The following is a 24,379-nucleotide window of genomic DNA, read 5'->3' as shown; positions in this document are numbered from 1 at the left end:
AGTCACTGGAGTGGATCAAGCACCGTGCAGCCAGACTTTTCCATCTGCCGTTTGCTTCAAAATTCAAATTCATTACTGATTATTAACCGCGGGCCTGCCTTCTCTCTGCAGGTCTGTGACACCCTCTTCACTCTCACACACACATTGTCCAATCACATGTGCCTTAGCCATGCCCTGAAACTTCTTTCTGTTATGACACTTTCTTATATCAACATTAGGCCTTTGCTTTATTGCAGGGATTGGCAACATGCGGCCTGCATGCCAAAACCGTTCTGCAAGTGATTTTTTGGGGCCCCCAAAGTTTTTAGTAAAAAATAATAATAATCATTGGGAATTTTTAGGGGGGAAAAAATACAGTAAAATTACCTGGAATTCTGCCAAAAAATATGAATTTAGGAAATCTGTTCCCAAGTATTCCCACGGAAAAAAAGAGACATATATACAATCAAGTATAAAATGATTACTATTTTCAAATTCAATCTCTTATTGGGCTTAGTGGTGGTCAACTTGCATGTACAAATTATTATTTTGATGTTCTGGCCCCCTGACCATCATCGTCTCAAAACCGAATCTATTTGCCTGCCCCTGCCCTATTGTTACTCATATTATTTCCATCTGGAATATATAGAGACAATATTGTTTTGACATTGCCGTCCTATTTGGGATTCCCATCCCATTCTCCCTGGGTCAACAGGCATGTAGATCCTGCTAAGGTGCCTCCGGTTTGGCTTTCATTTCGCGACGAGAGCACTTTGCATCTCTCATTTCAGGAACACCAGGAGGCAGCCTTTCCCACTCCTCCTGGTGCTGAGAGCCATTGTGTCCCACTGTGATCTATAGATCAGCACGACCCGCCCTGATGGACTGCATAACCATTGGTAAAAACAGAATTGTGGATCTAGGTGGCTCTACACACAGAGCAGCCTCTCAGATCAAATAATATAGTTTGCAATGCCCCACTGTCCAGTTTATTTTTTCAATTGAAAGACTGGACTGTATGTGTTCTGAAAATGCTTACATGGAGGGGGGGTTCAGTAAATTTCAGTAGTGCTGTATCCTCTCCTCTGATAATTGTAATAAACTGTTAAAAATGTCTCTGTGCCATTGAAGCAAACAAATTAGCTTAATAAGTTTACAGTGTCTGTGGTGTTATGCCAGGTTCCCATCAGCCCAAATGAAGATCTCTACATCTCTGACACCTGTTAGTGGTGTTGATATCTTCCTTGAAGGCATCTGTTCATTACAGAAGACTCTGAAATTAGACACTCTATTGCACAGGTGCATATAAACAGCAGTTACTGTATATAAGGTACGGCTTAAACTGAGATATCCATATTGATTCATCATAAATTTATGACTCAAGACCTCCATAATTCCCTCTAACCAAAATACTGTATATATTGCCAGTTAAATAAACAACAGTAGAAATATGGTTTATTCAAGAATCTCCTCTCCGCTATCTGTTCCTCAGGATTCAAGGCTGCTGACAGCATCAGCCCTCAAGTCTAAATCAATATAACAGGTTCTTTGAGGCTCACATACACCTGCAGTGAAGGGTAACCTTGACACACATCCCACAACGGAGAGGGAGAAATTAGGGAGGGAAGGAGGGAGGGAGCGCAAGAAAATGAGAGGAGAGTGAGACAGAGAGAGCTACCCAGTGTGACCTCTCTAGGCAACAAAGGCCTCTTTTAAAAACAGATGGTAGATTCTGGCCGTGAAGAAACCAACAGATACTGATGAACCAGAGGAGAGAATTGTCTAACCCAGAGGCGCAGGAACACACACACAACTGGTAGCCTCTTCGTGTGCAAAACAGAAAACAAAATAAATGTTCACAAGTGCACTTACACAAGGCCAACCAGGCTAAATACCCCCTGACATTGTGAATGTGTGAGATATTTGTTTCTCTGCTGAAGGTAAGGGTGGTGATGCCACTCCATGAAGACAGAGTCCTAATTGTTTCCTTGGAGACAGGCAGAGACTGCCAGTGTGCTCACGGATCACGGCTCCACGTTTACCTCACTAATAGAACACCTGACAGGCCAGCCAGGAAATAACCCTCTAGGCTGGGATACTCTGTTGGTACTGGGTTCTCTGCTGAGGTCAAACTGTCTTGAATTGTGTCTATAGCTCTGTACTGTACTGTCTCTTTACGTACGGCAACTCAAAACTGTTTACCTCCACAAGTCTGGTTAGGCTCTGTTGGTAGTTTTTAGGTGTACTTCTGCCTGTCCATATAACACTAGCCAGTGAGATGAGGGCTCTTAAATTAAACATGCACTGTGCTAAACAGTCACAGGGATTATTTGGCTAATGCTATTTAAACAAGAGCAAAAGAAAAATAACCCCTTCAAAGACTCAGAGGGGGTATCAAGTGACTATCAAGGATAAGGCTTTTAGATTTAGCAGGGAACAAAATCGGCAGCAGTGAGCTTACATTTTAACTGAGGCCCTGCTCCTTTTGAAGTCAATTTGATTTCAAAATAAGCATTACTGCTTATCTTGTATTGGGTAAAACATTGGCAATGTTAGTTTGTAGACTTAATCATTGTTTCATCTTTGTTACTGAAAATAAACATCCATGTGAGCTCAATATTCCTAAGAAGCCTAGGTTTGCTATTGTTATCCTCTGTATAGCAGCTATGTGGCCATGGCAACATTCCGATTTAGTGGGCCTATTGATTTTACCATCTGAGCACTTTGCAGATCTTATCATTATTCAGAGAGCAAAATGTTGCTCTTCATCTTCTGATCCAAGGTCCTAACTTGGCAGGGCAGTAACATGCTCTCCATTAGAGTAGAAGGCTTTCTCCACACAAACACTCATTTTCTAAAGAAGCTGATATAATCAGAGTACTAGGATAAAGCCAAGAAAAATAACCTTACTGTGGTGGTCTTTGTGCACTGTAATCAGCCTAGTGGGTAATTTACTCACACTCATTCTCCACCCGCTCCCTTTGTGACATGTACATGAGTCTGAGCACTATGCATTATGATTCATTGAATTGCTACCTTAACATGAACAATTTTTTTTAATGTTTAGTGCCTTTTGACTTATGTTAACTTAGGCATTTACAAATTCCTTGTTAATAACCAGAGATGTTGGCAGATGAACGGTAGACTCAAGGTCCTCCAGTGAGAAAATAACACTTCCCTCACATCCTTAAAAGGGAGTAATGGGCCTCCACTCCCCATAGGGTTGATTTAAGAGGCTTGTTTTGATTTTCTTAAGATGAAATATCAACCGCTCTAAAGCCCCCAGGATGGCAGCCATGCCCCCCATTCTGACCTTTACCTGCTAATCAATACAATGAGCCCTCCAGGAAGAAAAGTAGACATGAGTCTTGCATTTGCTCCAAACCAGTTATATTTTCCTCAAACGATTCAGTAGTTCCAGAAGACTTACATGCAAATCAGCTTTAGTTGTGCCGTTCATCTCGCCGAGATCCTGTTGATTTGCTTTGTTAACTTCTGATTAAAACCATTTCTCATAAACCTCAGTTGATTGATGAGTCCTCATGAGACATAACGTACGCTAATTAATTTAATGGTGTCTGTAGCCAAGGTCAGAGACATCAGTGTATACAGCTGATTTGGATCTCAAATCCTCTAACAGGAACTGGCCATCCGCCAGCATGGCGATTGGTTCTCTCCACTCAATCACCCAATAGTCAGAGTGCCAGGGTACTTTGTTAGGCCTCAAGATGACCACCAAGAAGCAGACCTCATGTAGACTACCTGTTGATTTCCTTCCAAGAAATCACAGGTCAGAGTCAATGAATAGCTCAAATGAGCAAACCATTGAGTTGTTCCCCGACCAAATTCTAATTGTTCAAAAGCACTAAGGCCACAAAGACTTAACTTACAACCGAATCGCCTCACTAGGGGAGTTACCCTAACATGCATTAAAACAGCAAATTAAACTGCACATTCAAATTCAATAAAATGGCATAAAGTGACCTCAGCTTAGTGAACATGGGATTGTGCCACAGGGGAAAGCTGGCTGTGGCACCGCCAGTAGGCCTTTGACAACAGGAAGAGTTCTCATGCATTCTAGTTCATTATTACTAGGCAACAGCAGGGTAGAGGCGCTCTGTTCTGGACACTACTCATACAGAATGGAAATTCATGAAGGTTACATTTCTGGAGAAATCCTTTATAAAAACCTGTCAAAAATATCATACAACAAAGATGAACACCAAACGAATCATTCACTGTGAAGTATTCCATGCTGTTTAAACATTTGTTTCTTATTTAGATGGGTTGTTTGGTGTGAGGAATGAGGTGGATCTGAGATGGCTTGTAATGACTCAAAGAACAGTCTTGATACACCCCCTTGGGGCTGACTAAAAGGCACACTTGTCTAGGCATTGGCACAAATGGCTATTCAATAAAACAATCCATGTGCTTTAATAAGACGTCACTGGAGAAACCATAAGGGGTCTACCACTGTCAGTTTACACTTGTGGTTGAACAAATAGTATCCTAAGTCGTGTCAATGTCAACAGTATTTATTTTTTTTATAAACAGGTCAAGTATTCATATTTCCCATTACAATGAAAGGCTATTCATCTGAACTATACAGAGAGCAGATAGGAACTCTGATATATACAGTCCTTTGGGATAGATACGAGCATGACCAGTTTATTTCCTGCTCCTCTTGGGAAGTGCAGCCAAATCCACTAAGGCACAGTACAGGTGAAGGGCCACCTGTAGACTGGGCTCTGGTCCAGTGCTGGTCCGCTTCCTTTAGGCAAGGGCAGGAAAGTCTTCTGGGTCGTCAGGGTTTGGGGCCTGTCCCTGCTGGAATCGGGCCTAAGGAGAATCAATCAGTCAACTTATGGGATACCTGTGTATCAACACACGGGTAAGGAATATGCTGCCAAAGGCCTATTGCAGTGCTATTCACAATTGAATGAGACAGGCAGAAAGGCGAACTGAACCTGCCCACCATCCTTGCTGCCTTTGGCAATGGTTACAAACCCCTGATGTATATCTAACAGGACCCATTCAGTCCAGACATACCTTCTCAGGAGGCTTCTGGGGAGAAATGGTCTCTGGCCGTGTGGCTGGGCCACCTCGTCCACCTCTTCCTCCTCCTCTGGTACCCCGTGAGGGTCGTCCCAGACTGCCAAAGTCAATCTTCAACTTGGCTGTGATGTCATTGGCAGGGCGACGGAGGGCTGCAGCGTCATCCTCCTCAACCTCCTCCTGTTGATCAAGAGAAACAAGCACCATATAAATCAGTTTGCTGTAATTCAATGAGGCCGAAAAGAAACAAGCAGTGATATTAACTTCTTATGGCTGCAGGGGCAGTATTGAGTAGCTTGGATGAAAGGTGCACAGAGGTGCCCATAGTAAACTGCCTGCTCTTCAGTCCCAGTTGCTAATATATGCATATTATTATTCGTATTGGATAGAAAACACTGAAGTTTCTAAAACTGTTTGAATGATGTCTGAGTATAACAGAACTCATATGGCAGGCAAAAACCTGAGAAAAAAATCAAAACAGGAAGTGGGAATTCTAAGGTTGGTCGATTTTCAACACAGCCCCTATTGAACACACAGTGGGATATGGATAAGTTTGCACTTCCTATGGCTTCCACTAGATGTCAACAGTCTGTAGAACCTTGTCTGATGCCTCTACTGTGAGGTGGGGCCGATGGAGACAGAAAATAGTCAGGTCTACCATGACCTGGCCATGCGCGTTCATATGAGAGGGAGCTCTGTTCCATCGCACATCTGAAGTCAATGTAATTCTCCGGTTGGAACTTTATTGAAGATTTGTTAAAAACATTCTAAAGATTGATTCATCGTTTGACTTGTTTCTACTGACTGTTACAGAACTTTGACATTTCGTCTGCTTTTAGTGAACGCGCTTCGTGACTTTGGATTTGTTTACCAAACACGCTAACAAAAATAGCTATTTGGACATAAATTATGGACAACACCGAACATTTGTGGAAGTGGGAGTGCATTCCGACGAAGATCAGCAAAGGTAAGTGAAGATTTATAATGCTTTTTATGAGTTTTGTTGACTGCACAATTTGGCGGGTAACTGTATGGCTTCCTTTTGTGGCTGAACACTGTTCAGATTGAATATTGTGCTTTTGCCGTTGAAATCTGACACAGCGGTTGCATTAAGAACAAGTGTATCTTTAATTCTATGTAAAACATGTATCTTTCATCAAAGTTTATGATGAGTATTTATGTTATTTGACGTGGCTCTCTGCAATTTCTCCGGATATTTTGGAGGCATTTCTGAACATGGCGCCAATGTAAACTGAGGTTTTTGGATATAAATATGAGCTTTATCGAACAAAACATGTATTGTGTAACATGAAGTCCTATGAGTGTCATCTGATGAAGATCATCAAAGGTTAGTGATCCATTTTATCTCCATTTCTGCTTTTTGTGACTCCTGTCTTTGGCTGGGAAAATGACTGTCTGTGATTTTGCGGTGACCTAACAATCGTTTGTGGTGCTTTCGCTGTAAAGCCTATTTGAACTCGGACACTTGTGGGATTAACAACAAGATTACCTTTAAAATGGTGTAAGATACATGTATGTTTGAGGAATTTTAATTATGAGATTTCTGTTGTTTGAATTTGGCACCCTGCACTTTCACTGGCTGCTGTCATATCATCCCTTTAACGGGATTGCAGCCATAAGAAGTTAAGCATCCTGTTTTTGCAGCATTTGTGCAAGATTCCTCACCTCAACCTGTTTCTTGGACTTGTGGATGACCACAGAGTCAGAAGGCACAATGGTATCAGCCTTGCGCAGGTTGAACTCCCTCTTGGGCCGGTTCTGTTCCTGTAGGGCTTTCCACTCATCCAGAGACATCTCCACGGAAACCTCCACCACTGCTTCCCCCTCGCCTTCAGTCTCCGGGGCACTGCAGAGAATCAACAGATTACTATGGGGATGGAAATCTAATACAACCTGAAACTCATTCTATAACTAGAGTAAATGTGAGCATTTCAAATGATAATGTCTGAGTTCAGGGTATGTATAGACCAGAATATGTAGTGAGTATCGTAGAGGATTTGCATAAAGTAGAAAGCTACACATGTATATTATTTGCACTGTCTCACTGTGTGGTCTGATTAACATTGCTGCGCTGGTCAGTCACTTGGCTCGCTCACCGATTTGCTCCAGTCTCTGCGGAATCCGCCACCTCATCTCCATCCCCTCCCTCAGTGGGAGCCCCATCAGCGGCAGCACTAAAATCGCATAAACAGTATAACTACAGTAACAATCATTCAAGATAATTCATATGAAAGTGCTGATGAAGACGTGCCAAGTAACATTGGTTGAGACCCACCTCAATGAGACCCAAAGGAATATATTGCCTCTCATTTGAATATTTTTTCAAGAGACAAGCCACAGCATGGCTAGATCCATCCAAATCTCAGCTTGTTGACAACTATTTGATGTCTGAACAACTTCCGTATGGGATTGTACGTTTGAATGAGAGCACTGGCTTTCAACACTCCCATTTGATTGGGTCCGAGTAGAAATTATATTGCCCATCAGGAGTGGCATTTTCTTGTTTGAGCTTTGTTTTGTCCCAGTCTTTTCCGACAGTGTTGGACAATGTTTTAGTAGCCTATGCGGCGCTACCTTCACTAGCTAGCTCGTTGCCAGTCAGAAACTCTGAAACCTGTTTGGATCAACGCAAAAAATATTTGACTGGTTTTCACCTAGACTACTGTACTAACCCCCTTTTTATAGTCTTCCTGAGGAAGACTTCAAGGCATTTGAACAGAATGTGAGAAGCCTGGGTTTGAGGCTACTCCTACTAATAGTCCAAACTAGGACGGCAGAGTACAACTATAGCTACTCACACACTGAGGCACAGTTAAATGTCTCACATTTACAATCCTAATGTGCTTACTCACCTCATGTGGTCCCTCATGGATCCCCAGTTACGTGGACCACTGCCCCCTCGCTTCTCCTCTGGCCTGACACCACTGCAACAGGCAAAAGTTTAAATGTCATCAACCTCAACTATTTTGTCATAATCCAAGTACAACACTCACATGCATTGTGAAACAGACAAACTTGATTTAAAAGCAATGTGTTAAGTATTGTTCTTACGTTCTATCGCTGCCACTGTGGCGCTCAAACTCCCTTTTGCCTCTCTGGTCAAAGCCATCTGTGGATCTGAAGTTGCTGTTGCCGCGCATTCCTCTTCCACGGCCACCACCTCGGCCCCTTGCGGCACGCTCACCCTGATCCACAGGCCTGTTTAGGGGGGGGGGGGGAGCGGTTAGTTAACATAAAAACTTAAGTCTCACGTAGCCACCTGCCCATTTTAATAGTCAGGCAAAGGCACACATTTCAGCAAATAAACACCAGTTTCTAAATGGATTGTTTAAAAGAGGTTACCTTGTTTACAGGTTAAAGCTACCATATAACTTACTGGGTGACCTGACCAAATTCTCACAGAAATACAAATTACTGATCTCATTCTCATTGAAAACAAGTCTATGCAGCGATAGATCTGTTCCATTTCTAAGCTTCCATTCTTAAGTTGTTTTTGCGTCTTACTTTCGGTTTTGTGAACCAGCTTCAAACCATAGACAAAACCAGTAGATGATAGGAATACATGGATGATGTCAGCGCTATGGAAAAATGTTGGTTTGGCCATTCTGGCGATTGTAATTTACATAGGCTTTTTAGGGCAAACCAGGGCTTTTGGCATAGCTAGGTTGCTATGCAGTAGCCAACCAGCAGAGATTGTGACTTCACGCTCCAGACCTGACACTTGGGTCGGGCGATAAAATATATGGTGTGATGATATTTTGGCTAATTTGATGGTAGGGCAACATTTTGTTTCTGAAGTTCTAATATTGTTTATGAGTTGTGCATGAGCGTAGAAAGGTAAAAAATTAATTCTACGTGGTTTTAGTAGGCTTTCTCCATTATGATGGTTTTATTCTCAACCAAAAGGATAGTGAAGTTGACCAACATGGTAATTTATCACTGCATAAAAATACCTTTAGACCATTGTAAAAATCTGTACCAGTTCTCACAATATATTGCCCAGCCCTACACTTGAGGCATGCTTCAAACTGAAAAAATAATTTTGTTACTGAAAACAAATTTTATAGCGGTTTAGATGGTACAATGAGTCATTCTCTACACTGCTTGTTTAAGTGAACTATTAGAATTTTAGCGACCAGGAAATGGTGGAGCGATCTTTGCATATTGCACCTTTGTTTAATTTGTTAAATTAAATAATTCAGTAATCACCAGTAAGAAACTGCTAGCCATTGGCTGCTAACAGCTGAGAAGTGCTAGCTAAAATGGCAAACACACAGTCAACTTCAGGAGTACAAAACACTAGAAATTAGGCCATCACCCTCTACTGGTGAAAGTAAAAACAGACAAAAATTCACAGTCAGACTAATTATTCAGTCAAGGGAAGTTAATTTTTTATAGAGGCATAAGAAAAGTGATAAACAGTGCCAGAAATTAAGAAAAGTATTATAATGTTGGAATTAAACAGTCAACTATGCAAATGAGCAAAAGCTGCATGCATTAAGGAAATAGACACCTGGCTCAAATAGCCAGTCTAATGCGTTCTAGTTGTGTTCAGTTTATTAATCAAAGAAACACCTGAGATATTAATTGAAGTTTTGGGGTAAGGAGTAGGGGAGTACTCAGACAAAAGGAGAACCGTTAGGGATATGAGGAATTTGCCGGATACAACGATGTTAAGTCATTATCTGTAATCTGAGAAAGTTGCTAAAAAAGGTAGCATTTCTCATGTCACTCAAACCGTGCAGAATACATAACCCCAACTGACCGATTCAGCTGCCAGTAAAGACACCGGCAGTGTGCTGCCTGCTGCCATGATTGATAAGAACAAACATCTCTTCTCTTGTTGTCCAGGACTCACACCACCTCCCACTTTCACTCACAACTCTCCCTTCCGTCTCCAAACAAAATCAGTAGCTAGGCATTATTCCAGCTATCGATCTGTTTATATTTTCAGCTGGATTTGCTGAGGCCATGTTGTGGCAGTTGTTTGTTTACTACTTTGTCCAGCAACTAAATTCACCAGACACGCGAGTCTCCCTTACTATGATTATTTCTCCGACATGTTTTCCAAGCGACAGATCATTAGAAGATAAAATTACACATTTAAATAGTTAATTTTGATTGTACAAATGTTGTAGCATAGGCTACATGTTAGGAGAGAAATTTTGCGCCTCTCGAAAGTAAAACAATGTAGCCTAGGCTACTAGGGCGAGAACATCAGGAATAAATGCAGGCAGCAGTAGCCAGCCATGCATCATTTATGAACCCATTTTGTTGATAATTAAGACTATGAAAGTAATGTGCATTTCAGATGTCGGGATCGTGAGCAATGTGTGAATGAGTGAAGGAACAGAAGCACTTGAGTACAGGCTTTACTGCACTTCTGGGTTTTCCAAACACAAGTAAAGACAATTATGAGTAGCCTATCAAGTGTGAAACGGATAGGATTATAGGTATGACGAGTTCAGCACAACCCTAGTAAGGCACATGATGGCTCCACAGAAGGCACTGGTTGGCCAGTTGGAGTGAACATGCATACAACTATCCAGTTCTCTCAGCTCTGCAAAGTGGGGTTAGCATAGATAGAAAACTGAAGGAAATTGCACATGTTACTACTTGAATAGCCTATGGCTGTTCACACAGGCAGTGTAAAATTATCAGAATGGGGCTATTTCCATTGATCTTCTGGAAAAGAACACGTGCCCTTTAATCATCCTGTCTTTTTCAGAGCCGATTTGATTGGTCAAAAGACGAATTTGTGTAAAAGCAGCCAATGTCATGTTCAATCGGTCAACCAAGAAAATTCCCACCTCTAGTGTATAACTACCTTTCAATTGAGTATCCTAGCGGAGCCTCACTGTCGTTCTGCCTCCGATCCCGGAAGGCAACTCGTCGCTCCCCCCTCTCCTCCACCTGGCCAGGTGCACCTCGAGGAGGATACTTCTGACCTGCACAAAAATGACAAATTATGTAATCACCCCACACCCCCCCCCCTTAATCTGGCCACTTCAAAAAGGCCTCCGTCTACTATAGGTTACTAGCTAAACCTAACTATATAGCTTGCTAGTTAGCTAGCATGTGATTGATATAGTTAGCACTAGCTTACAATCTATACCTTGTTAGCAATTCCGCGAAAGTTCCTGTGAAAATAAAAAGTTAACTAGTCGCTCTGGATAAGAGCGTCTGCTAAATGACTTAAATGTAAATGTAAACACAACCCCCATGTTGCACTGAAGTTAGCTAGTTAGAAATCTAACTAGTTAGCTAAAAAGGTAGTTAAGTTAGCTACTACGCCAGCCAGACGGCGAACAACATGTGCATAATAACGTGGGGAGTTCCATAACACATGGATGGACACGCGACGGACAGGAATAGTTAATTTCTATCATAAGTGTCAATTATGTAAGTTTGACACGCCTGAAATGTTTTAGATAACTAACGTTACACGTTAAATGCACCTGACACGTGCCGTCAATACTGCCCATTTTCACGTCAGCTAGCTAGGCCTTCACCCATTGCATTACCCTGTAAAACTTTTGCCTGTGAATGGTTGCCTTCCACAGCATTCAAGGGAGTTCTCTTGTCCTTTTGAGACTCCTTCTTGACAGGTTTGGATGTTGAATCAGTTCTTCTTGGCTCATCCTTTTTCTTCTGTTTTTCCACCTGCGCCTGGCGAATAATATCGAAAGGGTCGGCCTCGTCGTCTAAAAGCTGACCAAAACGGTTTGTCACGGCGCACCCAAAACCAGCACTTTCGGTGGGATCTTCAATTATACCCTTCATGTTGAGAATGTTTTTCAAAATCAGCTGGAAGAAAACCTGGGTTACATACAATGCTAAAGCTAATGACGTTTTTTTACGAACCGAATGATTCAAGAACAAACATATTGACCTGTGATTAAATTATGAACATCCCCTGCATCAAGTTAGAACCTGGCAGGCTACAGCATTTGAGCATGCGGTATTTCCAAAATGGCGGATCATTTATATACAACCCTGCCCCATAATATTACAATATTATTCATGAGGTGTTAAAGAAACACACCACGTTAACGTCATCATAGCGTAAAGGCATGCTTTTGGGTAGGGTTTTTTGGCACCTATTTCTATCATTATTAGGTTTTCTGCAGGTAGAAATTTCATAGATGTTCTTTAAATGACACAAGCTGTCTCCAAACAATCAATGGGCACATTCGATCACTTTTGTCAAGAGGTTGGTCACCGCCATTCAAAGCCTGCTGCAGCATGCCATCCTGCATCCCACTGCTGGCTTACCTCTGAAACTAAGCAGGGTCAGTCCCTGGATAGGAGACCAGATGCTGCTGGAAATGGTGTTGGAGGGCCAGTAGGGGGCACTCTTCCCTAAAGAGATCCCAGGTCAGTGACGGGGACATTGCCCTGTGTAGGGTGCTATCTTTCAGATGGGATGTTCAATGGGTGTCCCAGATCTCTGTGGTCATTAAAAATCTCATGACACTTATTGTAAAAGTAGGGGCGTTAACCCTGGTGTCATGGCTAAATTCCCAACCTGAACCCATTTCATAATGGCTACCTAATCATTAGCATATATCACCTCTCCAGCTGATGTGTTCTGGCACAAAAATGGTTGCTGTGCATCACCCAGGTGGGTACTACACATTGAATGAGGTGAATTTCACCCTACTATGTAAAGTGCTTTGAGTACCTCAGTCGGTAGAAAAGCACTATATAATGCCTATTAACTATTATGGGGATAAAAATTGTCCAACTCGCAGATTATCCATTACATTGACCAGATACTCAAGTGGTAGCTCCAATAATGAAAATAAATGTCTTTAAAAAAGGAAGGCAGTCGGGAGGAGTGAACAACAGGCACAACTCTGAGTGTTTATTCTCTAAATTCCCGGGGTGTCACGTGTCCTACTTATATCAGTACACCGGTAACTACATAAGCATTACGAAACTTCTATTAGAGTAAATAAGCCATTCCATAAAAATAAAAAAATCAACAAATACCTTTGAAACGGCCTGTGTGGCATCCATGAGAGTCAAAATGTACAACGAGTAAATAGGATAATTTTGGTCATAAAGTGAGTCTCGTCTAAAACAGAGTTTGGAACATCCGTGCGTCCCAACGGGTAAATTAAGGTTGGGTTTTGATTTGACGATGTCCATTTACCCACTAACATTGTGTGTACCGCTGCGGCGATTGCTCTCTATCCAATAGCATAGACAGTGAGACAGACCTGCCCAGCAGCTCTGACTTTGTTTACATAATACATGTTGCACATTTTTTTACTTAAGAAATAATGCACCAAACACCGTCGCTAGATATCAAATTGCGCAATTAAAACATCCTCTGGAAAAAACGTCAAAATTCATCGCAGATTTATTGAGTTATCTTATATTCATTCTTGGGGTTTGAGGAAGTGAAATAGGCTACAGTACAGAAGTCCAGAGATATTCCCTAGTTATGTAGAGATCATGACCGCTACATGATCATGATCTCTACATAACAAAAGCTGTTTTGTCGAGATCACGAGAAATTATAAATATGACTGGATCTATTGATGATAGATTGACAGTATAACTTATGCGACAGCCCATGGTGGATCAGCACATACTTTTTTTTATTGATGGCTACACTAAGGGATGGTACATTTCATTTTAACATCATGCTTTCATGTGTTTGGAGCTAATTGTCATTAATAAATTAGAACGTTATCAGCGTAATGTCCCTTACCTTGAGCTAAGACTTCGTTGTTCAACTAAGCCCTCGTGGGGTATTTAAGCCCTGAATGATGCCTGACAGTCAGCACGTCTCCCAGGCTGCGTGCCACCCCCAAAACCACAGCCAATCTCATGCAAGGAACAGCACAGTTAACTTTGCTAGTATTGTGAGCTAGGAACCAGCAGGTGAAGAAACAGGATATGGAGGGAGGCTGGCGTGGTTACACGTACTCTGCGGTTGTGAGGCCGGTTGGATGTACTGCCAAATTCTCTAAAACGAAGTTGGAGACGGCTTATGGTAGAGAAATTAACATTAAATTATCTGGCAATCGCTCTGGCGCACATTCCTGCAGTCAGGATGCCAAAACTTGAGACACCTGTGATATTGTGTTGTAACAAAACTGCACATTTTAGTAGGATTGTTTTGTCCCCACAAAAGGTGGACCTGTGTAATGATCATGCTGTTTAATCAACTTCTACACCTGTCAGGTGGATGGATTATCTTGGCAAAAAAGAAAAGCTCACCAACAGAGATGTGAACAAATTTGTGCACAAACTGAGAGAAATAACCTTTTTGTGCGTATGGAAAATGTCTAGGATCTTTTATTTCTGCCATTGAAACATGGGATCAACACTTAAATACCAAAGACGTTTAATTTTCTTCTGTGTATTCGTTTCAAACGAAAATTAAAAATAAGAAATATATCCCTTAATTTAACCAGGTGTTGATCTTATCTTTTGCACAGTGCTGCTGCAAAAAATACATTTTCATCAAACCCCCAAAACAGAGAAAATAATACCATTAGGACTCGAGAGCCTTGAAAAGGCCTGTCTTGAACAGTGGAGGCGCCTTAGAGGAGGAAGAGGAAACCCCAGGAGAGGAGACCCCATAACCCCAATGAATTTCATACAAATGTAAATTTTAAAACATTTAAAAGTTGCCTTCTTAGATAAAACTAAATATAAAGTAATTGATTAAAACACTTTTGCAAATAAGGTCTACATTAGCATCAACAGCACTTTGTAGGGTAGCACCATTGTGTAGCCAGAGGACAGCTAGCTTCCATCCTCCTCAGAGTACATTGATTTCAATACAAATCCTAGGAGGCTCATGGTTCTCATCCCCTTCCATAAACTTACAGTGACAACTTCCAGAGGATGTCCTCCAACCTATCAGAGCTCTTGCATGAACTGCAACCATTTTACCTTTATTTAACTAGGCAAGTCAGTTAAGAACAAATTCTTATTTTCAATGACGGCCTAGAAACAGTGGGCAGAACGACAGATTTGTACCATGTCAGCTCGGGGATTTGATCTTGCAACCTTTCGGTTACTAGTCCAACGCTCTAACCACTAGGCTACGCTGCCGCCCCATTGTGTAGCGGTTTGGCTTGGAAAGGTTATTTTGACTGGTCACATACAGCTGATGTGTTGTGCATTGAAGTCTACAGCTGATGTGTTGTGCATTGAAGTCTACAAGCAAAGGGAAGAGGTGAAAGGAGGTTAGAGCATAACGTAGATGCGAGAAATACAACGTGGCTCTATGAAACTGAACTGTGTTAACGCATGATCAGGTGTATTCATTCTGCCGATTCTGTTGAAAAACGTTTCTTAAACAGAAGCAAACGGAACAAAACGGGGATAAACATAGCTGAATTTGTCCAATAGAAACTCTCGTTTGCAACTGATGGACTAATGATTACACCATCTATCAGCTAGATGCAGGCAAGAGTGTGCAAGGTGGTATTGAATGTAACTGTGTCACATCAAATTTGTCTCGACCTGTGTGTACCTACGTTGTAAACTTTCATTCATAGGCTAGGTTGTAGCAATCTCAGGATGGGTATAAAGAAAATTAGAGTATCATGTAGTAGCCTAAACCTATTGTTGTTACATTTAACAGGGTGAATGGAAAATGAATGACAGTCATCCAATATGCAGTAATAGAAATAAAGTCATGGTCATGAAAATAAATTAGTACTCCCTCAACTAAAACGGCATTGACCGCCACAGGTCTTAAAGTATAAAAAAAACCTGTCTCACTTTTTCTTAAAGATTACCACCCTAAGGTGGTTTGTTTATTTACAGATCCTGAGCACCAAACACTTTCAAAATTAATTTCAATCAAATGAAACTGAAATCTGAATTCTCTAGGCAAAAATATGACCACTATCCATTCATCATTAAAACCAGTTAAATGTAACTAAATGTAATTGAAAATGTCATGTCAAAGAAAAGGTTAAAATCTCACCTTTCTGGTAAAAATAGTTATATATTGCTGAGGTGTAGTCACTTTGGAGGACACAAGCTCAAGTACACAGTACAAATATGATAATTAAATATTTTATGCATTTCCAATTCAACAAAACTGAATGAATAAGTCTTGAAATGGCTTATACGCTTTCTAAATATAACAAAATCAAATAAAACTAAGATTTCACCTTCCTTATAACTAAAATATATATTTGTATGTTTAGTTACAGAAAATGTGAATATTTTCTGAAGGTCTCTTGATCAAAACATCTGCCCCCATCGCTGTGAACGTCTCACAGAGCTCTAGCTTGTCCATTAATGACAAACAAAGTGTTTAAAAATCTGAATTATTTTAGATTAATAGCTATATATCGATCTCTGCTACCCTGATGAAACCACTCTCCTACGGCATTACGATGTAATGATTGCAGCCACGTGCTTTGTCAATTAGAGGTCGACCGATTATGATTTTAGGTTTTAGGTTGTAGTTATTATAGGAATTATAGGACTATTTCTCTCTATACCATTTGTATTTCATATACCTTTGACAATTGGATGTTCTTATAGGCACTTTAGTATTGCCAGTGTAACAGTATAGCTTCTGTCCCTCTCCTCGCACCTACCTGGGCTCGAACCAGGAACACATCGACAACAGCCACCCTCGAAGCATCGTTACCCATCGCTCCACAAAAGCCGCGGAGCAAGGGGAACAACTACTCCAAGTCTCAGAGCGAGTGACGTTTGAAACGCTATTAGCGCGCACCCCGCTAACTAGCTAGCCATTTCACATTGGTTACACCAGCCTAATCTCGGGAGTTGATAGGCTTGAAGTCATAAACAGCTCAATGCTTGAAGCACAGCGAAGAGCTGCTGGCAAACGCACGAAAGTGCTGTTAGAATGAATGCTTACGAGCCTGCTGCTGCCTACCATCGCTCAGTCAGACTGCTCTATCAAATCATAGACTTAATTATTACATAATAACACACAGAAATACGAGCCTTTGGTCATTCATATGGTCGAATCCGGAAACTATCATTTCGAAAACAAAACGTTTATTCTTTCATTGAAATACGGAACCGTTCCGTATTTTATCTAACGGGTGGCATCCCTAAGTCTAAATATTGCTGTTACATTGTACAACCTTCAATGTTGTCATAATTATGTACAATTCTGGCAAATTAATTACGGTCTTTGTTAGGAATAAATGGACTTCATACAGTTCGCAACGAGCCAGGCGGCCCAAACAGCTGCATATACCCTGACTGCTTGCACGGAACGCAAGAGAAGTGACACAATTTCCCTTTTTATAAGAAATTCATGTTAGCAGGCAATATTAACTAAATAGGCAGGTTTAAAAATATATACTTGTGTATTGATTTTAAAGAAAGGCATTGATGTTTATGGTTAGCTACACATTGGTGCAACGACAGTGCTTTTTCCGCGAATGAACTTGTTAAATCATCACCCGTTTGGCGAAGTAGGCTGTGATTCAATGAGACATTAACAGGCACCGCATCGATTATATGCAATGCAGGACAGGCTAGATAAACTAGTAATATCATCAACCATGTGTAGTTAACTAGTGATTATGTTAAGATTGATTGTTTTTTATAAGATAAGTTTAATGCTAGCAAGCAACTTACCTTAGCTTCTTGCTGCCCTCGCGTAACAGATAGTCAGCCTGCCACGCAGGCTCCTCGTGGAGTGCAATGTAAGGCAGGTGGTTAGAGCGTTGGACTAGTAACCGGAAGGTTGCAAAAACGAATCCCCGAGCTGACAAGGTAAAAATCTGTCGTTCTGCCCCTGAACAAGGCAGTTAACCCACCGTTCCTAGGCCGTCATTGAAAATAAGAATGTGTTCTTAACTGACTTGCCTAGTTAAATAAATGTGTAAAAAATACAGATTACCGATTGTTATGAAAACTTGAAATCGGTCATTCCGATTAATCGGTCGACCTCTATTGTCAATGGCTACGATGTGGGGCTCAGACAGGAGTTCGGCAGTTAGACGAGCTAATGAAATGGTAGGAAAAACATCCCAGCTTTAAGTCCTTTCAGATTTCACATCCTACGTCACACAGGCTCAGAAAATACTACTGTGTCCGTGGGAACCAGGGCTATCGCTCAATGCAAGCCATTAAGATCTACGGTGTCTACAGATCGATTTCTAAGTGATCATGACGGTAACAAGCGGTACCAGAACATCTAAGAGGTTTTAAAAGGTATACCCAAGTCTTTCCTCCATCATATGAAACTGAACATCTATGAAGTAAGCCAATCCTATTATGCAGAGTGATCATGTGAGCAGTTTTCTTCAGTGATCCTGTAAATTCTGTCCATGGACTGTTTTCTGGTTGAACTTGCAATTATGCACTTTCAGATTTAGGATACAGGCATAGGCATTCCCACATTTGTTGCACACAAATGCTTTGACACCAGTGTGCACAGGCTGGTGAGATACTAAAATTACTACTCTGGGAGAAACTCTTGCCACATTCATTACAAGCATATGGTCTCTCCCCTGTGTGAGTACGCATGTGTATTACAAGAGTATTCTTACACATGAACCCTTTCTCACAATTGCGACAGTTGAATGTTTTTTCTCCTGTGTGAGTGCGCATGTGCTGATCCAACACAGATCTGTAACAGAAGCCTTTACCACAGTAGCTGCAGGCATGCGACTTTGGCCCAGTGTTCTGCGGTCTTGAACGACGTTGAGATGGCAGGTGAATCATCTTGTGTTTCTTGACGTAGGCATGCGAGGTGAAGCCTTGCCCACAAATATCACACAAGTAAGGCTTTTCACCAGTGTGACTGCGTTGATGTATCTTAAGGGTTGTTGAACGGGTGAAACCTTTACCACAAGTATTACAAACATACAATGTCTGCCCTGTGTGATACAGCTTGTGTCTTTTGAGATTGCCTGGGTTACTGAACCTTTTGCCACATAGATCACAGGCAAAAGGTTGTTCACCAGTGTTGTATGAACATATGCCATTTGAGCCTAGCTGCATCAGGGAGATCTTTGCCACAAACGTCACAGACGTACCGGTGGTCTCTTTGCCTGGTATGGATGATGGCCATATGTCGTTTGAGAGCACTTGCACCCTTGAAGCATTTGCCACATGAATTACAGACAGGTTTTGTCCAGTGTGGGTGGTTTTGTCTTTCAAAAGAGTGTGGGAGATGGAAACGCTTGCCGCATACATCACAGACTAATGATTTCTCTCCCATATGGGCAAGCGCATGTGCATTGAGCTGGCTTGCCCGACAGTAACTCTTGCCGCATAAACCATAGACAAAAGGTTTCTCTCCAGTATGTAAAGTCATATGACCTTTGAGACTGGTTGAAAGACGAAAACGTTTGTGACATATGCTACAACCAAAACGTTTTACTCCGGTATGAATGGTCAGATGATCTCAGAGTGCGTGCACATGAGAAACATTTCTCACATACACTACAGGCAAAAGCTTTTTCTAGACTAACATGGCCTTTTCTAATGTGGGAGGTCATATYTTTTTGGAAATTGGTTACATCCCTGAAACCTTTAGTACATACATCACAGCTATAAGCCTTTGCTCTATGAGTTGTTCTCTGATGACTGGCTAAAGATGAAGATGAACAGAAAAGCTTGCCACAGGTTTCACAGCAATACTTCTCCCCCCTTCTCCCCTGAGTGGTCTGCCTTATGACATCTAGGAGTTGTTCTCTGATGACAAGATAAGGATGAAGATGAACAGAAAATCTTGCCACAGGTTTCACAGCAATACTTCTTCTCCGAGTGCTCTGCCTTATGACGTTTCCATATTGGCCATGACCGAAAGGTTTTTGGACACAAAGAGCAGATGTATGCCTTTTCCGGGTGATCACTGAAGTTGTGCCGTTTTAGCGCATGTTCCCCACAGAARGATTTTTCACATGTTGTGCAGGTGTGCAGAGTTGGGTTGAAATCCCTGTGTTTGGCCAAACTATTTCTCATTGCAAACACCTTCCCACAATCTGTGCATTTGAAGGGCTTGTCTTTAGAATGTACTGCCAAGAGGTGATTATTACACCCAGTCTTCGTACCAAAACCTTTCCCACACTGTGGGCAGCTAAAGGGTTTGGTGTGATGATTACGGTGGGCTTTAAGCGTGCATCTCCAATCGAAAACACTTTCCACAAACGTCGCAAATGAATGGCCTCTTCACTGCTCCGGTGGCATCACTTGTATCTGAATTTTGGTCTGTATTTGAAGAATCACCATTCTGGACATCTTCTCCAATCCTGCCTGGGTTTGGCTCCATGTTTGAGGGCTTGCCATCTTGTTTCTCTGGGTCTGATGAAGGTGAGAGCTGGGGATTAAGGTGAACTTCCTCTTGATGATCAAATTCAGAGAGCAATACCACATCTGCAACAGAGGGTCATTGTCGTTGTTGAGGCGTAAATGTAAAACAAACTACCACATTACATGTATGAATAAGATGGTGGATATTAACTAACATTTCTCAGAAATAATTTAAAACAGCAAACAATGTACTCACTAGGGCCCGGGACGATACCAATATCGCAATATTTTTTCCATGGCTAAAATCTCTTTGGTTCTTTAAAAACTTGCTGTATGTAAAATATTGTGCGCTATAGCTTGGGAAATAAATAAATATGACTCTGGATGACAATGTTTTCAACATTAGGTCTGTTTCCCTAAAGTTAAACCCGCTTTGTGTTTTGTTTCTTTGCCACGATACTAACAAGTATTGAAAACATAATTCCTTAACACAGTGTAATTGGTGGCATTTTACCCTATAAATGCATAGGAACAATACCGTAATATTAAATGGTTTTGACTGATTGTCCTGAGTATCCTTAAATCAAACACTGACTCAAAGAGTTGGCTTAATTAATGGTCATGGTGCCACAATGTCATTAGCTTACTGATTCAAGTACTACGTTTCATAAAATTACAGCACACGTTATGGCTAATTGACTTCACTATATCCAGTGTCATCCTGCCCATACCTCCAGTAGGTTCCCCTCCACACTGGGCATCTTCTCCATTCCTGCCTGAGTTTGGCTCCGTGTTTCTCTGGTTGTCTTGTGTCTCTGAGGCAGGTGAGGTCTGGGGGTTAAAGTCATCCTCCTCTTGATGAGCACTCTCAGAGACGGGGTCAGTGCAGTAGTTGTGGAAATGAAGACTGTCTCCTAAAAAAACAGTATGAGTATTTAAAAAGACATGCATCAAAAACACCATAAGAATATTCCACATTCAAAATCAGCTAGCTAAGAATTGTACTCCAGTGTTTGATAATGAACTCAGATTGTAAAAGGTCTGGTCTTTTTAGTGAGATATGTCTAAAAATTAGCCTAGTATTCATCTTGTTTGTTGTTCCCAGATAATGTTAAGGCAGCTAGCCAAATAAGTCAATTAGGAGTACAAATTTCAAATCAAATTTTATTGATCACACATATATTTAGCTGATGTTAATGCGGGTGCTGAAGGCTTTTTGTCCTTCCTGTGACATCGGTAGGTGTCCTGTAGGTGTCCTGGAGGGCAGGTAGTTTGCCCTTGTGATGCGTTGGGCAGACCGCACCACCCTCTGCAGAGCCCTGCGGTTGCGGGCGATGCAGTTGCCGTACCAGGTGGTGATACAGCTCGACAGGATGCTCTCAATTGGAGCATCTGTCAAAGTTTGAGGGTTTTAGGTGCCAAGCCAAATTTCTTCAGCCTCCTGAGGTTGAAGGGGCGCTGCTGCGATCGACTAGTTGGCGACCACTGGTCTAGGGTGGCCGGTAAGGTGGCAGTGATATGATCCTTGACTAGCCTCTCAAAGCACTTCATGATGACAGAAGTGAGTGGTACGGGGCGATACTCATTTAGTTCAGTTACCTTTGCTTTCTTGGGTACAGGAATTATGGTGGACGTCTTGAAGCAAGTGGGGACAGCAGATTGGGATAGGGAGAGATTGAATATGTCCGTAAATACTCCAGCCAGCTGGTCTGCACATGATCTGAAGATGCGGCTAGGGATGCCGTCTGGGCCGGCAGCCTTGCTTAAATGTCTTACTCGCGTCGGACACAGAGAAGGAGAGCCCACAGTCCTTGGTAGCAGGCCATGTCGATGGCATTGTGTTATCCTCAAAGCCAGCGAAAAAGGTGTTCAGCTTGTCCGGAAGCAAGATGCCGGTGTCCTCAACGTGGCTGGTTTTCCCTTTGTAGTCCGTGATTGTCTGTAGACTCTGCCACATACGTCTCGTGTCTGCCGTTGAATTGCGACTCCACTTTGTCTCTGTACTGACGTTTTTTCCTGTTTGATTGCCTTACCAGAGAATAACTACACTTTTTGTATTCGGCCATATTCCCAGTCACCTTGCCATGGTTAAATGCGGTGGTTCCTTCTTTCAGTTTTGCGCGATTGCTAAAACATCTGTTCACAGTTTCAGGTTTGGGTTGGTTTTAATAGTCACAGTGGGTACAACATCTCTTATACACCGCCTGATTAACTCAGTCAACGTATCTGTGTATTTGTCAACGTTATTCTCAGAGGCTACCCGGAACATATCCCAGTCCGCGTGATTAAAACAATCGTGAAGCCTGGATTCTGATTGGTCAGACCAGCGTTGAATAGACCTTAGCACGGATACTTCCTGTTTGACTTTCTGCCTATAGGAAGGGAGGCGCAAAATGGAGTCATGATCAGATTTGCCTAAGGGAGGGCGGGGGGGCCTTGTAGGCATTTCGAAAAGTTGAGTAGCAGCGGTCTAATGTTTTTCCAAAGCGAGTACCACAGTCAATGTGTTGGTAGAACTTCCATAGCGTTTTCCTCAAAATTGCTTTGTTAAAATCCCCGGCAACAATAAATGCGGCCACAGGATACAGTGAGGGAAAAAAGTATTTGATCCCCTGCTGATTTTGTACGTTTGCCCACTGACAAAGAAATTATCAGTCTATAATTTTAATGGTAGGTTTATTTGAACAGTGAGAGACAGAATAACAACAAAAGAATCCAGAAAAATGCATGTCAAAAATGTTATAAATTAATTTGCATTTTAATGAGGGAAATAAGTATTTGACCCCCTCTCAATCAGAAAGATTTCTGGCTCCCAGGTGTCTTTTATACAGGTAACGAGCTGAGATTAGGAGCACACTCTTAAAGGGAGTGCTCCTAATCTCAGTTTGTTACCTGTATAAAAGACACCTGTCCACTCAAGCAATCAGATTCCAAACTCTCCACCATGGCCAAGACCAAAGAGCTCTCCAAGGATGTCAGGGACAAGATTGTAGACCTACACAAGGCTGGAATGGGCTACAAGACCATCGCCAAGCAACTTGGTGAGAAGGTGACAACAGTTGGTGCGATTATTCGCAAATGGAAGAAACACAGAAGAACTGTCAATCTCCCTCAGCCTGGAGCTCCATGCAAGATCTCACCTCGTGGAGTTGCAATGATCATGAGAACAGTGCGAAATCAGCCCAGAACTACACAGGAGGATCTTATCAATGATCTCAAGGCAGCTGGGACTATAGTCACCAAGAAAACAATTGGTAACACACTACGCCGTGAAGGACTGAAATCCTGCAGCGCCCGCAAGGTCCCCCTGCTCAAGAAAGCACTTACATGCCCGTCTGAAGTTTGCCAATGAACATCTGAATGATTCAGAGGACAACTGGGTGAAAGTGTTGTGGTCAGATGAGACCAAAATGGAGCTCTTTGGCATCAACTCAACCCGCCGTGTTTGGAGGAGGAGGAATGCTGCCTATGACCCCAAGAACACCATCCCCACCGTCAAACATGGAGGTGGAAACATTATGCTTTGGGGGTGTTTTTCTACTAAGGGGACAGGACAACTTCATCACATCAAAGGGACGATTGACGGGACCGATTGACGGGACCATGCCCGACTGACACGCCTCTGGGCGCTCATGCCTGTGACAGTCTTCTCCCTTTCGACCATGATCACCTTCATTAACATGGCAATTTTTCCAATTATGTTTTACCCAACATCTTCATGAACAATGAAAATTGTCTCTGAAAGATTCAAATATGAAGTTAGTGACCTAGCAGGTTCCAACTGATGTTCAGGTAGCTAGCTAGGTTGGCATAAGACAATTCAGTCACAGATGAAAGGAGAAGCATATTTGATTCAGTGCCCATCTAATGTTAGTGAGCCATCTAAGGTTAGCTGGGATGTATTCATTACGTATTCCAACAGAACCCGTTAATGAACCAAATAAACGTTTCAAAACCGGGAGGGACCTAAACAGAATTAAGCCATTACAAACTCGTTTTCGTTAAACGTTTTTCGTTTGGAGTATACGATCTGTTGCATCACGTTTTACAACAGACGAACCCTGGGGTGTTTTCGTTTTTCCGTTGCAAACAG

General features: G+C 41.9%; 2 protein-coding genes across 2 annotated transcripts in view; both read right to left on the bottom strand.

The window, feature by feature from the left end:
• Positions 1 to 4,498: 4,498 nt before the first annotated feature.
• On the bottom strand, positions 4,499 to 12,028 carry LOC111961651 (intracellular hyaluronan-binding protein 4). Its single transcript, XM_023984080.2, has 8 exons — positions 11,580 to 12,028; positions 10,883 to 11,003; positions 8,107 to 8,253; positions 7,908 to 7,979; positions 7,152 to 7,229; positions 6,721 to 6,901; positions 5,029 to 5,214; positions 4,499 to 4,818 (listed from the first exon to the last, which is right to left on the bottom strand). The coding sequence occupies exons 1-8, from the start codon at positions 11,836 to 11,838 to the stop codon at positions 4,753 to 4,755; spliced, it is 1,110 nt and encodes a 369-aa protein (XP_023839848.1). The 5' UTR covers positions 11,839 to 12,028; the 3' UTR covers positions 4,499 to 4,752.
• A 2,323-nt stretch (positions 12,029 to 14,351) lies between these two features.
• Positions 14,352 to 24,379, bottom strand: part of LOC111961650 (zinc finger protein 320) — a 28,627-nt gene continuing 18,599 nt past the window's right edge. The window contains 3 exon segments of the mRNA XM_023984079.2: positions 14,352 to 20,169; positions 20,171 to 20,409; positions 21,018 to 21,200. Of these exon segments, the coding sequence (XP_023839847.2) occupies positions 19,663 to 20,169; positions 20,171 to 20,409; positions 21,018 to 21,200 (929 nt within the window). The 3' untranslated portion in view covers positions 14,352 to 19,662.

The sequence above is a fragment of the Salvelinus sp. IW2-2015 genome, linkage group LG4q.1:29 (assembly GCF_002910315.2).
Source record: "Salvelinus sp. IW2-2015 linkage group LG4q.1:29, ASM291031v2, whole genome shotgun sequence".
NCBI classification, from domain to species: domain Eukaryota; kingdom Metazoa; phylum Chordata; class Actinopteri; order Salmoniformes; family Salmonidae; genus Salvelinus; species Salvelinus sp. IW2-2015.
The sequence above is the reverse complement of the archived record's forward strand: the minus strand, read 5'-3'. Positions and strand labels throughout refer to the sequence as shown.

Excerpts from the sequence above, each read along its gene's own strand:
- LOC111961651 (XM_023984080.2), bottom strand. The coding sequence starts at position 11,838 with ATGAAGGGTATAATTGAAGATCCCACCGAAAGTGCTGGTTTTGGGTGC. Across the intron at positions 8,254-10,882 it reads CTAGGATACTCAATTGAAAG|GCCTGTGGATCAGGGTGAGC; the intron begins GTAGTTATACAC and ends CCCCCTAAACAG. Across the intron at positions 5,215-6,720 it reads AGTCCAAGAAACAGGTTGAG|GAGGAGGTTGAGGAGGATGA; the intron begins GTGAGGAATCTT and ends CTTGATCAACAG.